The sequence below is a fragment of the Nerophis ophidion genome, linkage group LG06 (assembly GCF_033978795.1).
Source record: "Nerophis ophidion isolate RoL-2023_Sa linkage group LG06, RoL_Noph_v1.0, whole genome shotgun sequence".
In the NCBI taxonomy this organism is placed as follows: domain Eukaryota; kingdom Metazoa; phylum Chordata; class Actinopteri; order Syngnathiformes; family Syngnathidae; genus Nerophis; species Nerophis ophidion.
This window is the reverse complement of record NC_084616.1, coordinates 71,702,368-71,718,514: the sequence shown is the minus strand read 5'-3', so window position 1 is coordinate 71,718,514 and position 16,147 is coordinate 71,702,368. Positions and strand designations below refer to the sequence as shown.

General features: G+C 38.8%; 1 protein-coding gene across 2 annotated transcripts in view; it reads left to right on the top strand.

The window, feature by feature from the left end:
• The window catches only part of nadka (NAD kinase a), a 57,445-nt gene that overhangs the window by 5,743 nt on the left and 35,555 nt on the right, over positions 1 to 16,147 (top strand). The window contains exons 2-3 of one of the 2 annotated variants that reach the window (XM_061904788.1): positions 6,046 to 6,207; positions 15,511 to 15,594. In XM_061904788.1, the coding sequence (XP_061760772.1) occupies positions 6,056 to 6,207; positions 15,511 to 15,594 (236 nt within the window). In that variant the 5' untranslated portion in view covers positions 6,046 to 6,055. The remainder of the gene's footprint in view (positions 1 to 6,045; positions 6,208 to 15,510; positions 15,595 to 16,147) is intronic. The other variant, XM_061904790.1, reaches the window with a different exon arrangement.

The window sequence follows — 16,147 nt, the reverse complement described above, 5'->3', positions numbered from 1 at the left end:
ATGGTATATTAATGACGTCTGTAAAATCTTGAAACAACTAAACGTTGTTCTCTTTGACACAAGCCTGTACTGTTCTTGGCAAGACCTTGGTCAGCTCCTGAGTGAACTTTTTAAATTCTAAAGCAATGGTTTGATGCGAATAAGCTATCAACCAATTTAAATTAAACATAATATATAATGTTTGGAAATGAAAACATTAGCATACCATGTCACATAAAAAATATGATATGAAAATAGAGTGTACTCAACTACATTTTTGGGAACCTTTATCACAAAAAATTGAAAAGCAGCACATAAATATACTCAAGATAAAGATGACAACAATTATTGCTATGTTATACACCAGGGGTCACCAACGCGGTGCCCACGGGCACCAGGTAGCCCGTAAGGACCAGATGAGTCGCCCGCTGGCCTGTTCTAAAAATAGCTCAAATAGCAGCACTAACCAGTGAGCTGCCTCTATTTTTCAAATCGTATTTATTTACTAGCAAGCTGGTCTTGCTTTGCTCAACATTTTTAATTCTGCCTTATTTGTCTGGCATGAGCTCAAAGCTGAGGAGGGGTTTCCTATCAATCAATCAATCAATCAATCAATCAATCAATCAATGTTTACTTATATAGCCCTAAATCACTAGTGTCTCAAAGGGCTGCACAAACCACAACACAAACCACTACGACATCCTCGGTAGGCCCACATAAGGGCAAGGAAAACTCACACCCAGTGGGACGTCGGTGACAATGATGACTATGAGAACCTTGGAGAGGACGAAAGCAATGGATGTCGAGCGGGTCTAACATGATACTGTGAAAGTTCAATCCACAATGGATCCAAAGCGGATCCAACACAGCAGCGAGAGTCCCGTTCACAGCGGAGCCAGCAGGAAACCATCCCAAGCGGAGGCGGATCAGCAGCGCAGAGATGTCCCCAGCCGATACACAGGCAAGCAGTACATGGCCACCGGATCGGACCGGACCCCCTCCACAAGGGAGAGTGGGACATAGGAGAAAAAGAAAAGAAACGGCAGATCAACTGGTCTAAAAAGGGAGTCTATTTAAAGGCTAGAGTATACAAATGGATTTTAAGGTGAGACTTAAATACTTCTACTGAGGTGGCATCTCGAACTGTTACCGGGAGGGCATTCCAGAGTACTGAAAACGCTCTATAGTCCGCACACTTTTTTTGAGCTTTGGGAATCACTAATAAGCCGCAGTCCTTTGAACGCAGATTTCTTGCCGGGACATATGGTACAATACAATCGGCAAGATACTATAAATACTGCTTTGGCTGTGTTTCTGCTGGACTTGTAAGTAACTTTCGATGCTCAAATCGGAAATTTGTATGGGAGCAATAAATAGTCACCAGTTTGGTAGTTGGCAGTTCCACACTGACATGACCAGCCACGCAACAAACTCAGAAGTACTGTATATGAAGAAAAAAAACAATGCGATGACTGTAAACCGCAAATATAAAGTCTGGGTTAAATATTGTGGTATTATCGTGTCAGTTTGATGCTATATACGCAAGTCCCCATGGGAAATGAGGTCTTCCTTCAGGCAAATCACTACCGCTTTGGTTCCCTGGTGACGCCAAAATCAACCACAACTGAAAGTTCTCAAAGGGGAACTGCATTTTTTAAATTTTTTGCCTATCATTCACAATCATTATGAAAAACAGGACGAGCGATAGAGAATGGATAGATGGAAGAACACTGGTCTTTTTTTAAAGGATTTTAAAGTGTCCTGAGCAAGACACTTCACCCTTGCTCCTGATGGGTGCTGGTTAGCGCCTTGCATGGCAGCTCCCTCCATCAGTGTGTGAATGTGTGTGTGAATGGGTAAATGTGGAAGTAGTGTCAAAGCGCTTTGAAGGTAGAAAAGCGCTATACAAGTACAACCCATTTATCTATTTATTTATTTATTTATAAATGCAACAATGCAATATTCAGTGTTGACAGCTAGTTTTTTTGTGGACATGTCCCATAAATATTGATGTTAAATATTATTTTTTTTCTTTTTTTGTTTAGAATTAAGTTCATGAATCCAGATGGATCTCTATTACAATCCCCAAAGAGGGCACTTTAAGTTGATTACTTCTATCTATAGAAATATTTATTTATAGTTTAATCACTTGTTTATTTTTCAACAAGTTTTTAGTTATTTATTTTTTTCAAAAAGGTCAAGAAAGACCACTACAAATGAGCAATATTCTGCACTGTTATACAATTCAATTTATCAGGAACTGATGACATAGTGCTGTATTTTACTTCTGTATCTTTTTTTTCAACCAAAAATGCTTTGCTCTGATTAGGGGGTACTTGAATTAAAAAAATGTTCACTGAAAAGGTTGAGAACCACTGCACTAACTTATATTCTCGTCTTCATAAAAGTAAGGAATCTATATGTGTTAAACATGCTTGTGTTATCAGTAAACACCTTTAACTTGTTAACAAAAATGTCTCTTTCATAAATAAATAAATACAAATCCTATAAATGAATGAGGTAGATTGACCTTGACTTGGTCAATTGAAAAGTAGCTCGCCTGCAGAAAAAGTGTGGGCTGTAAGGATAGGCAGCAGCAACACAGTTAGCATATTGGAAAGTTTCTGCAAAAGATAAGGTCCTCAAAGCTGAAATACTTTGCGCCTTAGAATATATGAATTCATATACTATACTAATCATTCAAGTCATCTGAGGACACAAGCCGTCTTTTCACCACCGTATTGCAGGACGGCCATATTGCAGCGAAATCTACCTCTGTGGACAACGAGTGTGCCAATAAAGCGGCGTCACTGTAACCACGTTGGGAGACTAGAAAAGGCTGGTGTGTTGATTTATTTGTTAATAACACTACAATGTCACGCAGAGGTATAGTTATAACAATTTTTTACGGATACATTATACTATTTTTAGTCAGGGTGGAGAGTAGAGGGTGCCGCAAAATATTTTCTTCTTGCAAGAGTGGCCGTTCGAAAAAGAATTTAAAAACACTGCTTTACAGTGGGGAGAATAAGTAATTGATACACTGCTAATTTTGCAATTTTTCCTACTTAAAAAGCATGGATAATTTTTTTTATCATAGGTACTCTTCAACAGTGAGTGACAAAATGTCAAATAAAAAATCCAGAAAATCACATCGTATGACTATTGATATTTTTTTATTTACATTTTATTGCATGACACAGGTATTTGATCATCAACTAACAGTAAGAATTCCTGCGCTCACAGAGCTTTTAGTGTTTCTTTAGGACATCCTTCTGCTCTACTCTCATTACCCTTTATTAACTGCACCTGTTTTTTAAATTGTTAACTGTATAAAGACACCTGTCCACACATGCAATCAGACTCCAACCTCTCCACAATGGCCGAGACCAGACAGCTGTGTAGAGACATCACAGATAAAATAATAGACCTGCACAATTGTTAGAAAATGGAAGAAGTTCAAGACAGTCAATCTGGGGCTCCATGCAAGATCTCACCTCGTGGAGTGTCAAATGATCATGAGGACAGTGACGGATCAGCTCAGAACTACACGGCAAGACCTTGGTCAACAATTTGAAGAGAGCTGGGACCACAGTCTCGAAGAAAATGAGCAGTAACACACTACGCCGTCATGGATTCAAATCCTGCAGCCCACACAAGACCCCCTTGCTCAAGCCGGCACATGTCAAGACCAGTTTGAAGTTTGCCAATGACCATCGGGATGATCCAGAGGAATAAGAGAAAGTCATGTGGTCGGATGAGTCAAAAATAGAGCTTTATGGTTGAAACGTCACCCGCCATCTTTAAAGGAAGAAGGATGAGTCCAATCCCAAGAATACCATGAATTTATAAACAAGGACCCTGACTTAAACAAGTTGAAAAACGTATTCGGGTGTTACCATTTAGTGGTCAATTGTACGGAATATGTTCTGAACTGTGCAATCTACTAATAAAAGTTTCAATCCATCAATCAAAAACCATCCCAAACCGTGAAGCACGGTGGTGTCAACATCATTCTTTGGAGATGCTTTTCTGCACAGAGGACAGGACGATTTCATCGTATTGAGGGGAGGATGGATGGGGCCATGTATTGCGAGAACAATCTCTTTCCGTCAGTAAGAGCATTGGATATGGGTCTTGGCTGGGTCTTCCAGCATGGCAATTACATGAAACACACAGCCGGGGTAACTAAGTGGCTTCGTAAGAAGCACTTCAAGATCTCGGAGTGGTCTCGCCAGTGTTCAGACCGTAACCATCCAATTAAAAATCTTTGGAGAGCGCTGAAGGTCCGTATTGCCCCTCGACAGCCCTAAATTCTGAAGGATCTAGAGAAGATCTGTATGGAGGAGGGTGCCAAAATCTGTGCAAAGCTGGTCAGAAAACGTCAAATCTCTGTAATTACAAACAAAGGTTTCTGTACCAAATATTAAGTTCTGTTTTCCTGATAAATCAAATACTTATGTGATAAAATGCTGATTAATGACTTAAAAATGATCCAATGTAATTTTATGGATTTTTGTTTAAAATTCTATCTTTCACTGTTGAGTAACTACAGATAAAGATTACAGAAGTGGGAAAACTTGCAAAATCAACAGTATATCAAATACCTGTTCTCCTCACTGTATCTGTGCTTTTGGGTTTATGCTGCATTTTATAATGCTACTGTCATTCGTGTTTCAACAAACAGCACATGTAGACATGCACAAAAGCCTAAACCTCCATTTGTCGACCAATTGGATTTATACTTGAAACTGGGGGGATAGAGTAGATGTAAAGACTAAATATGCTGAAACTGAAATCAATCAATCAATCAATGTTTATTTATATAGCCCCAAATCACAAATGTCTCAAAGGACTGTACAAATCATTACGACTACAACATCCTCGGAAGAACCCACAAAAGGGCAAGGAAAACTCACACCCAGTGGGCAGGGAGAATTCATATCCAGTGGGACGCCAGTGACAATGCTGACTATGAGAAACCTTGGAGAGGACCTCAGATGTGGGCGACCCCCCCGCCCCCCTCTAGGGGACCGAAAGCAATGGATGTCGAGCGGGTCTAACATGATACTGTGAAAGTTCAATCCATAGTGGCTCCAACACAGCCGCGAGAGTTCAGTTCAAGCAGATCCAAGACAGCAGCGAGAGTCCCGTCCACAGGAAACCATCTCAAGCGGAGGCGGATCAGCAGCGTAGAGATGTCCCCAATCGATACAGGCGAGCGGTCCATCCTGGGTCCCGACGAGCGGTCCATCCTGGGTCTCGACTCTGGACAGCCAGTACTTCATCCATGGTCATCGGACCGGACCCCCTCCACAAGGGAGGGGGGGACATAGGAGAAAGAAAAGAAGCGGCAGATCAACTGGTCTAAAAAGGAGGTCTATTTAAAGGCTAGAGTATACAGATGAGTTTTAAGGTGAGACTTAAATGCTTCTACTGAGGTAGCATCTCGAACTGTTATAATATAAATATAATTATATAATATAAATAAAATATAACAAAGTGTGCCTCTGGTGTGTTTCTGTTTTAGAGAGGGACTATATTTTTCAGACAACATTCACACTCACATTCACACACTAGGGCCAATATCTGTGTTGGTCCTGTGATGAGGTGGCGACTTGTCCAGGGTGTACCCCGCCTTCCGCCCGATTGTAGCTGAGATAGGCGCCAGCGCCCCCCGCAACCCCGAAAGGGAATAAGCGGTAGAAAATGGATGGATGGATATATTTTTCAGGTGCCCCATTGAGATAAAATATTTTGTTTTGGTCACGGAAAAGGATTGATGAACAAGTGTAAGAACCCTGGTCTATTTTCCACGGTCTTAAGATGTTGTTCAGAAGTGTATATTTTCTATCTAAGTTGGTTGTGTCATTCGCTGAAATAACACATGGTCAGACATTGCATCCCCAGATCGGTCACTTGAATGCTGGTGTCGGATGTTTTTTTTTTATCTACCGTTTGGTTTGTAAATGATCCTCCGGGCAAAAGCGACCGCGCGTGTAATCAAGACAGACAGCTGTTGACAAGTAGATGCGAGCCTCATGAATATTTGACATGTCGTGGCAGATAACTTGAGATGGACGGCGGAGAAGATATGCGAGTGAATGCTTCCCCCTACTGCTGGTCAGCCCGCGAAGGAGGCAATATAGCTGGCGGCCGCCTGGCTCGACGCAGCAAGAAATCCCGAAGTCTGAGCACTTCCTCGGCCGGCAGCTCGTCTGAATACAGGTAGTTGACAAGCTTGAATCTTCTCATATGTTTATTTACTCAATTGCACAGAATAACAGTCTATTAGGGCTATTGATATAAACATATAAAACATGTCTTATCATGGTTATTATTGCGGACTTGTTAACTGTGCTTAAAAACTACAATTAACACATTTAACCAGTTTAAAAAAAAAAAAAAGTAAAAACACCTCTGTCTCGTTTTCTGAGTTAAGAACGATCACTCTGTGCTAGGAGAGCACAGCTTGTAGGTTCAATGTACAAACCCTGTTTCCATATGAGTTGGGAAATTTTGTTGGATGTAAACAAAAGGAATACAATGATTTGCAAATCATTTTCAACCCATATTCAGTTGAATATGCTACAAAGACAACATATTTGATGTTCAAACTGATAAGCACTTTTTTTTTTTTGCAAATAATCATTAACTTTAGAATTTGATGCCAGCAACACGTGACAAAAAAGTTGGGAAAGGTGGCAATAAATACTGATAAAGTTGAGAAATGCTCATCAAACACTTATTTGGAACATCCCACAGGTGTGCAGGTTATTTGGGAACAGGCGGGTGCCATGATTGGGTATAAAAGCAGCTTCCATGAAATGCTAAGAAATTCACAAACAAGGATGGGGTGAGGGTCACCAATTTGTAAGCAAATTGTCGAACAGTTTTAGAACAACATTTTTCAACGAAATATTGCAAGGAATTTAGGGATTTTACCATCTACGGTCCGTAAATTCATCAAAGGGTTCAGAAAATCTGGAGAAATCCCTGCACTTAAGCGATGATATTACGGACTTTTGATCCCTCAGGCGGTACTGCTTCAAAAACCGAAATCAGTGTGTAAAGCATATCACCACATGGGCTCAGGACCACTTCATAAACAACTGTCAGTAACTACAGTTGGTCGTTACATCTGTAAGTGCAAGTTAAAACTCTGCTATGCAAAACAAAACACATTTATCAACAGCACCGAGGAACGCCGCCGGCTTCGCTGGGCCCGAGCTCATCTAAGATGGACTGATGCAAAGTGGAAAAGTGTTCTGTGGTCTGACGAGTCAACATTTCAAATTATATTTGGAAACTGTGGACGTGGTGTCCTCCGGAACAAAAAGGAAAATAACCATCCGCATTGTTATAAGCCCAGAGTTCAAAAGCCAGCATCTGTGATGGTATGGGTGTGCATTAGTGCCCAAGGCATGGGTAACTTACACATCTGTGAAGGCACCATTCATGCTGTATGGTCCATACAGGTTTTGGAGCAACATATGTTGTCATCCAAACAACGTTATCATGGACGCCCCTGCTTATTTCAGCAAGACCATGCCAAGCCACGTGTTACAACAGCGTGGTTTCGTAGTAAAAGAGCGCGGGTACTTTACTGGCCCGCCGGCAGTCCAAACCTGTCTCTCATCGAAAATGTGTGGCGCATTATGAAGCGTAAAATACGACAGTGGAGACCCCGGACTGTTGAACGACTAAAGCTCTACATAAAACAAGAACGGGAAAGAATTCCACTTTCAAAGCTTGAACAATTTGTTTTCTCAGTTCCCAAACGTTTATTGAGTGTTAAAAGAAAAGGTGATGCAACACAGTGGTGAACATGCCCTTTCCCAACTACTTTGGCACGTGTTGCAGCCATGAAATTTTAAGTTAATTATTATTTGTAAAAAAAAAAAAATAACGTTTGAGTTCTAACATCAAATATCTTGTCTTTGTAGGGCATTCAACTGAATATGGGTTGAAAATGATTTGCAAATCATTGTATTCCGTTTATATTTACATCTAACAATTTCACAACTCATATGTAAACTGGGTTTGTACAAAGTTAAATCTTAGTTGCTCAGACAGCAATGTGTTTATATGAGTTTAGATTGGGGTATGTCGTTTGTTGATTGGGAAATACTTTAATGTATTTTTGTTTCTTGCTAGCATTTAAACTAGCGAGCTGGCACCAGTCAGTCATTTCCTCTATCAGCTATGGGGACGATTAATAATCCCTTAACTGATCCTTTTTTTAAAATATTTTTTCATTTGAAAGGATGGCAGACTCACACTCTTGATTGTCCTTAATCCATCTTTGAGTTGCTATTGAACAGTGAACTAGATGAGATCAACAGCACCTCTGATGGCTGCAGCCTATTACTGCACTACATTTTCCTAAATAATTACCATTTCAGGGAATTCAATTGAACGCAACTGGACTGCTTGGTTTGTCATGGAAGACGTTTCGCCTCTCATCCGAGTAGGCTTCATCAGTTTGTGCTGATTAGATTGGTGAGATCTAGTCCAGCGGCCAGTGCCATAACCCCAAATATTTATACCCCAAAAACCAGGAGGACGAGCCTGGGCAAGGATGGTTTTGCCCAATCGTTGTGAGAAAAACAACTGTTTTAATGCAAACGAGCAATCCTAACTGCTAAAGCCAACGACCGTTGTTGAAGAAAATTCCCCTCGTTAGTATTGAGGTATTGTAAGGCAGAACGATGGCTGTGGATCGACTACAACAGGGGTCGGCAACCAGCGGCTCCGGAGCCGCATGCGACTCTTTGGTCACTCTGATGTGGCTCAGCTGGATACTTGCGGACCTCCCCATATTTCCGGATTTCAGTGCCTTCCCCAGAAAACCCCCGGGATAATCACTCTCCAATTTTCTCCCGGACAACAATTTTGAGAATGTACCGTGATGGGAATGCCTTTACCGACCTCTGGGACATGTCGTCACGCCTGCTTGTACGCTACGCTATTTGCGTGCCGGCCAGTCCCATGTAGAATGCGCCCTCTGTTAACACACGTGAGTGACTGCAAGCATACTTGGTGAACAGCCATACAGGTTACACTGAGGGTTGTGATATAAACAACTTTAACACTCCCACTAATATGCGCCACACTGTGATCCCACACCAAACAAGAATGACAAACACATTTCGGGAGAACATCCGCACTGTAACACAACAGAACAAATACCCAGGATCCCATGCATCACTAACTCTTTCGCCCTTCTCCCTCACACCTCAACTGACGCACGGGGGGGGTTGGTGGTAGCGGGGTGTATAATGTAGCCCGGAAGAGTTAATGCTGTTCTTGGGATGCAACTCAATATTCTTCTTCCTCCAAACACGACGAGTTAAGTTTATACCAAAAAGTTCTATTTTGATTTCATCTGACCACATGACATTCTCCCAATCCTCTGCTGTATCATCCATGTATCCATTTTGGTATAAACTCAACTTGCCCTGTTTGGAGGAAGAAGAATACTGAGTTGCATCCCAAGAACACCATACCTACTGTGAAGCATGGTGGTGGAAACATCATGCTTTGGGGCTGTTTTTCTGCTAAGGGGACAGGACGATTGATCCGTGTTAAGGAAAGAATGAATGGGACCATGTATCGTGAGATTTTGAGCCAAAACCTCCTTCCATCAGCGAGAGCTTTGAATGGTAGACCAAATACTCATTTTCCACCATAATTTCCAAATAAATTCTTTAAAATTCCTATGATGTGAATTCCTGGATTTTTTTTTCACATTCTGTCTCTCACAGTTGAAGTGTACCTATGATGAAAATTACAGACCTCTGTCATCATGTTAAGCGGGAGAACGTGCACAATCGGTGGCTGACTAAATACTTTTTTGCCCCACTGTATGTAAAGTTAAAATATTGCGACCCTTGGGTGGGAATCTAAAAACCCTTTTAGAAAGAATGGTTAGTGCAATGCATCTTAGGAATACCACTATCATCAATTGTTAAGCAAAGTTACAGTAATAAATGATGAATGTGGGTAATGTCACTCCCTCACCTTATTTGACACCTTTGTTGTTGTTCGTGCTTTCCTTCAGGGTTCCACGCTGTTTCTGTTTTTGGGTGTGGCACTAGTGTTTTCATATATTTTCCCACTCATGTGTTGCGCTTTATTTGGGTTAGGTTGAACAAGTTTGTAAAGTTAATAAGTCAGCCCTTTGTCAGCTTGATTTGAGGTTTTCTTAGATTTTACAGTCACTTTTGTTCAATCAAACCCTCCCATGACGGACTATTCAGAAACATAATAATTGAAATTGAGAGCTGTGTGTGATTTAAACACTGTGTGTTTGTGTAGCACCTGGGTGTGTCCAAGTGTTAAATGCCTTATTTGGTCTTGACATAAAAGCATCGGCCCGAACGACTGCACTGTGATATTTCCAAAACCTCCAGAGTTGCCTTGTGACATACGAGCTAGGTTGCACCACCCACGCACATTGCATAAATGCCCGTCTTCACGGAAGCATTTAGTTTGAAAATGCTCAAATGTTTGTTCATTGTCAACGTTGCAAAATCTCAGCGGCTATGCTTTAGCAAGCCTGGTGGGGATTTTTCTCTGAGAGGGAAGTGAAACATTAAGGGCTTGTTTTCCCTTGTCCTCAACACACCATTCTTGTTAATAATGGATGAAGGGATGCAAAGACACATAATTACAGTGTGTTACACATGGTGAAAATTCCCTCCCAGCTTTGTCTTTGACACTCATCTGTGACATTTGACCACACTGCAATGTGACCGACATGATTTTGAACATGGGAACGTATGAAAACTTGACAATTGTAGACCAACTCTGTTCAAACAGAACTAATGTTAAGTATGTGGTCATTCATGTGCTAACAGTTGTTTAGCTTGTTTAATGTTCTCTTGAAATATAATAATATGTTATGGTTTTATACAGAGATGTCCGATAATGGCTTTTTTGCCCATATTCAATATTCCGATATTGTCCCACTCTTGATTACCTATAACAGGGGTCACCAACCTTTTTGAAACTTGGGTACTGATTAATGCGAAGGGCTACCAGTTTGATACACACTTAAATAAATTGCCAGAAATAGCCAATTTGCTCAATGTACCTTTTAACAAATAAATCTATATAAATAAAAAAAATGGGTATTTCTTTCGTACATTTTTTTTCCTTTTACGGAAGGTTTTATGTAGGGAATAAAAACACTTAATTGAACGATTTAAAGGAGGAGAAAACACGAAAAAAATGAAAATTAAGTTTTGAAACATAGTTCATCTTCAATTTCGACTCTTTTAAAATTCAAAATTCAAAGGAAAAAAATTAAGAGAAAAACTAGCTAATTTGAATCTTTTTGAAAAAAATAAAAAAAAGTAATTTATGGAACATCATTAGTAATTTTTCCTGATTAAGATTAATTTTAGATTTTTGATGACATGTTTTAAATAGGTTAAAATCCAATGTGCACTTTGTTAGAATATATAAAAAATTGCACCAAGCTATATTTCTAACAAAGACAAATCATTATTTCTTCTAGATTTTCCAGAACAAAAATTTTAAAAGAAATTCAAAGGACTTTGAAATAAGGTTTAAATTTGATTCTACAGATTTTCTAGATTTGTCAGAGTAATTTTTTTAAATTTTAATCATATGTTTGAAGAAATATTTCACAAATATTCTTTGTCGAAAAAACAGAAGCTAAAATGAATAATTAAATTAAAATGTATTTATTATAATTTACAATTAAAAAAAAAATACTTGAACATTGATTTAAATTGTCAGAAAAGAAGAGGAAGGCATGTAAAAAGTAAAAAGGTATATGTGTTTAAAAATCCTAAAATCATTTTTAAGGTTGTCTCTAAAATTGTCTTTCTGAAAGTTATAAGAAGCAAAGTAAACAAATAAATGAATTTATTTAAACAAGTGAAGACCAAGTCTTTAAAATATTTTCTTGGATTTTCAAATTCTATTTGAGTTTTGTCTCTCTTAGAATTAAAAATGTCGAGCAAAGCGAGACCAGCTTGCTAGTAAATAAATACAATTTGAAAAATAGAGGGAGCTCACTGGTAAGTGCTGCTATTTGAGCTATTTTTAGAACAGGCCAGCGGGCGACTCATCTGGTCCTCACGGGCTACCTGGTGCCCGGGGGCACCGCGTTGGTGACCCCTGACCTATACCGATACATACAGTGGTATAAATAACACAATATTATGCCTAATATTAAACAATTAAACAACAGTTAAACAATGTAACAAAGTTTTCCAAAATAAATCAACTCAATTTTGGAAAAAAAAATGCCAACATAAAGTCATAAAGTTCTTTTTTTTTTTTAACATGCCTCAAAACAGCAGTTTGGAATTTGGGACATGCACTCACCTGAGAGATCATGAGGAGGTTGAGGTGGGCGGGTGTTGAGGCGGAGGGATAGGGGGTCGCGGGGGGTATATATTGTAGCATCCCAGAAGAGTTAGTGCTGCAAGGGATTCTGGGTTTTTGTTCTGTTGTGTTTATGTTATGGTACAGTGCGGTGTGGATGTTCTCCCGAAATGTGTTTGTCATTCTTGTTTGGTGTGGGTTCACAGTGTGGTGCATTTGTAACAGAGTTAAAGTTGTTTACACGGCCACCCTCAGTGTGACCTGTATGGCTGTTGACCAAGTATGCTTTGCATTCATTAGTGTGTGTGAAAAGCTGTAGATATTATGTGATTGGGCCGGCACGCAATTGCAGTGCCTTTTAAGGCACACCTCCAATAATGTTGTCTGGGTGGAAATCTGGAGTAAATTCAGGAGAATGGTTGCCCCGGGAGATTTTCGGGAGGGGCACTGAAATTCGGGTGTCTCCCGGGGAAATCGGGAGGGTTGTCACGTATGACTGGGAGACACAACTGCTCCGTACTTCTCCCTACATCCGTGTACCACTCCATACAGCGGCGTTTTAAAAAGTCATACATTTTACTTTTTGAAACCGATACCAATAATTTCCGATATTACATTTTAAAGCATTTATCGGCCGATTAAAATTGGCAGACTGATATTATTGGACATCTCCAGTTATATATAAACCTTCTGAATATGATATTAAGCCCAGAAATGTTGCTTAAAAAGACAAGCTGCATATTTTTCACTGTTAAGTTTTTACTTTCTAAATAATTTCAGACTGGCCTGAAAAAAGTAATGTATTTTAGATAGTGTTATTATTATCTTTAACCCAGATGTTTTGCTCAACAAACCCAGCAGCATTTTTGTCTTTTTTTTTTTCTTGATTGAAAGGAATTTAGTGTTGTATCTACTTAATTATTGAGTTGAGTTCGGTTTATTTCGAAGATGTGTACAATCAATTGAAATCAAACTTTATTTATAAAGCTCTTTTTATACATAAAAGAAGCGCAACACAAAGTGCTTTACAAACTTAAAAACAATACCCCAATGATTCAGATCCCCCATTAATACACGCACACAAACACACATACCAATCAAAAACACATATACAACTATATGAACAATTGAATGCATTGCTGAGTACAGAATAGACAGGTGAGTAAACTATCACAGCAGCTATCTGCATCAAGAGATCATCAGACCATGGCCACCAGGACGCTGACACAAAGTGCCCCCACAGCTTGGCTGATAACCCCTGATGCAGGTGGCTCCCTCTGAGGAATGCTGAAAAGTAAAAATAATAAAACCTATAAAATAGTAAGAACCATGAGTCGAGATAAAGGATAAAATACAAGTAAGACAAATTAAGAGAAAAAAACAATAAGTACATATACATTAGACATATAATAATTAAATAGAACTAAAGATAATCTTGCATAACTAATAAGATCAAAAGTAAAGTACGAATGACTTCAATAAAATTAATAAATATTAGAAATGTTATGTATACAGTGGGGCAAAAAAGTCAGCCACCGATTGTGCAAGTTCTCCCACTTAAAGTGAGTTTTATTTTGGTTTCATCTGACCACATGACATTCTCCCAATCCTCTGCCGTATCATCCATGTATCCATTTTGGTATAAAATCAACTCGTCGTGTTTGGAGGAAGAAGAATACTGAGTTGCATCCCAAGAACACCACACCTACTGTGAAGCATGGGGGTGGAAACATCATGCTTTGGGGCTGTTTTTCTGCTAAGGGGACATGACGATTGATCCGTGTTAAGGAAAGAATGAATGGGGCCATGTATCGTGAGATTTTGAGCCTGGATTTTTTTTTCACATTCTGTCTCTCACAGTTGAAGTGTACCTATGATGAAAATTACAGACCTCTGTCATCATTTTAAGTGGGAGAACTTGCACAATCGGTGGTTGACTAAATACTTTTTTGCCCCACTGTATAAGGTAAAAGCCTAATCAAAAAGGTGGGTCTTAAGCCTACACTTAAAAACAATGCATTACAAAGTAATACATCAAATGCAGCTGAGACAGGCTCCAGCACCCCCAGTGATCCCGAAAGGGACAAGCGGTAGGAAATGGATGGATGGATGGTTGGTCATATTTCTAGTTTTTTCATTACAGCACGTCCGTATTTAATTCTACGCCCTTTTCATATCATAACGGTTTCCATTTTTTTTCTTCTCTTTCTAACAGAACAATGAATAAATAAATAAATCATAAGAAACTAAACAAATATTAAATACATAATTATCTAACAAAAAATGTTTTTGAATGTTCAAGATATTTATCATAATTATTCTTTGTGCTTTGTGACCATTTGTTTGAACAGTCTCTTAATCTTTAATCATTATAGTGTATGATTTATTTGCTTAATCAATTCCATAATTTAATTCCACATACTGATATGCTAAAGTTCTTAAGTGTGGTACGTGCATACAAATGTGTTCTATTTTAGATTTTCCTCTAAGGTTATATTTCTCCTCTTTTGTTGAAAATACGTTTTGTACATTATCAGGTTATAGTTTGTTCGTTAGTTTAATAATAGATTCTTACCATATTTGGCCCACATAAATAGCTAAAAAATTAAGCAGCTTAATCCTTTCTAAGCCTTAGAACTGTTTTTGTCAACATATTGATATTTTGCAGTGCAGGCAGGTTATAAATGTTTTTGCTCTTAATTTTTGCCTACACTGTTGCACCTCCTTTGGCGTCTTCTGGTGTTCACCTCAATCTCTGAAAATGGCTGTAATAGATGATCAGTGGAAAGAAGTGTCTTTGTGTTAACACTGTCATGCAATCTTTTGTAATGAATTTTAATTAAAATTCATGCAAACAAGTGGCACACCTGCCCAAATATAATCTCATTAGAATGTATTTTATCCATCTCATCGTCAGCCAAATCTGTCTAAAAATGTGTATCGTTAAAAAAATTATCATTTAAATTCTTAAATGGAAAAAATAAAGAAGTCTGAATACCGCCTCATATTTTTCATTGTAAGCAGTCTTTATATGAAGCCACAAAAACGGGCATGAAGCTGTTTGTAGTATTGCACTGTCATGTTCCTTCACCGCCAGTAAACCTAATTGGACTATTATTGAGGGCTTCAAAATACTTCTAGCCAATAATGCTCTTTGTTTGCTTTCAGGAGGACCCAGTCGCTACACGGCCCGATCCCTGTGACTACATTCGGCCCAAAGGCATGCATGCTCCAGAACCCACACGCAGTAATGTAAGTACTTAATTAGAGCTTTTGCTACTTCAGTAAAGTGAGACACAATGCAAGGTTGCCTCTGTTCAATACTGGTGATAATAATTTGTAGAAAATCATGGATGGAATATGATGTTAGTGTTACTTTGATAATGAAAACCAAATATTACTACAATAAAGGGTTTCATTTTAAGGTTGTTAAATGGGACCTGCACTTTGCCTATCGTTCACAATCATTATGAAAGCCATGACGACGGATGGATTTGTAAAAAGATGCATTGTAAATATTAAATAAGTTCGATCAAAAGGCAGCTTACAATGGAGCCTATCAGAGCCGTTCAATTCTGCCTATAGAGCCCCTAAAAAAACATTCAAAAACCTCAGTTAAGGTTTTATATACATGATGTAATATAGTAAGAAGAACTTATATATTAAAATTTAATCTTCACGTATTTTGATCATTTTAAGTATACGCGGCACATTATTTAAAAAACGCATCACAACGTTTGCTTTTCTTTTTTTTTTGTTAATCACTGATTTCTGCTTACTGCAGACTTAATGAGAGCCCATCCAT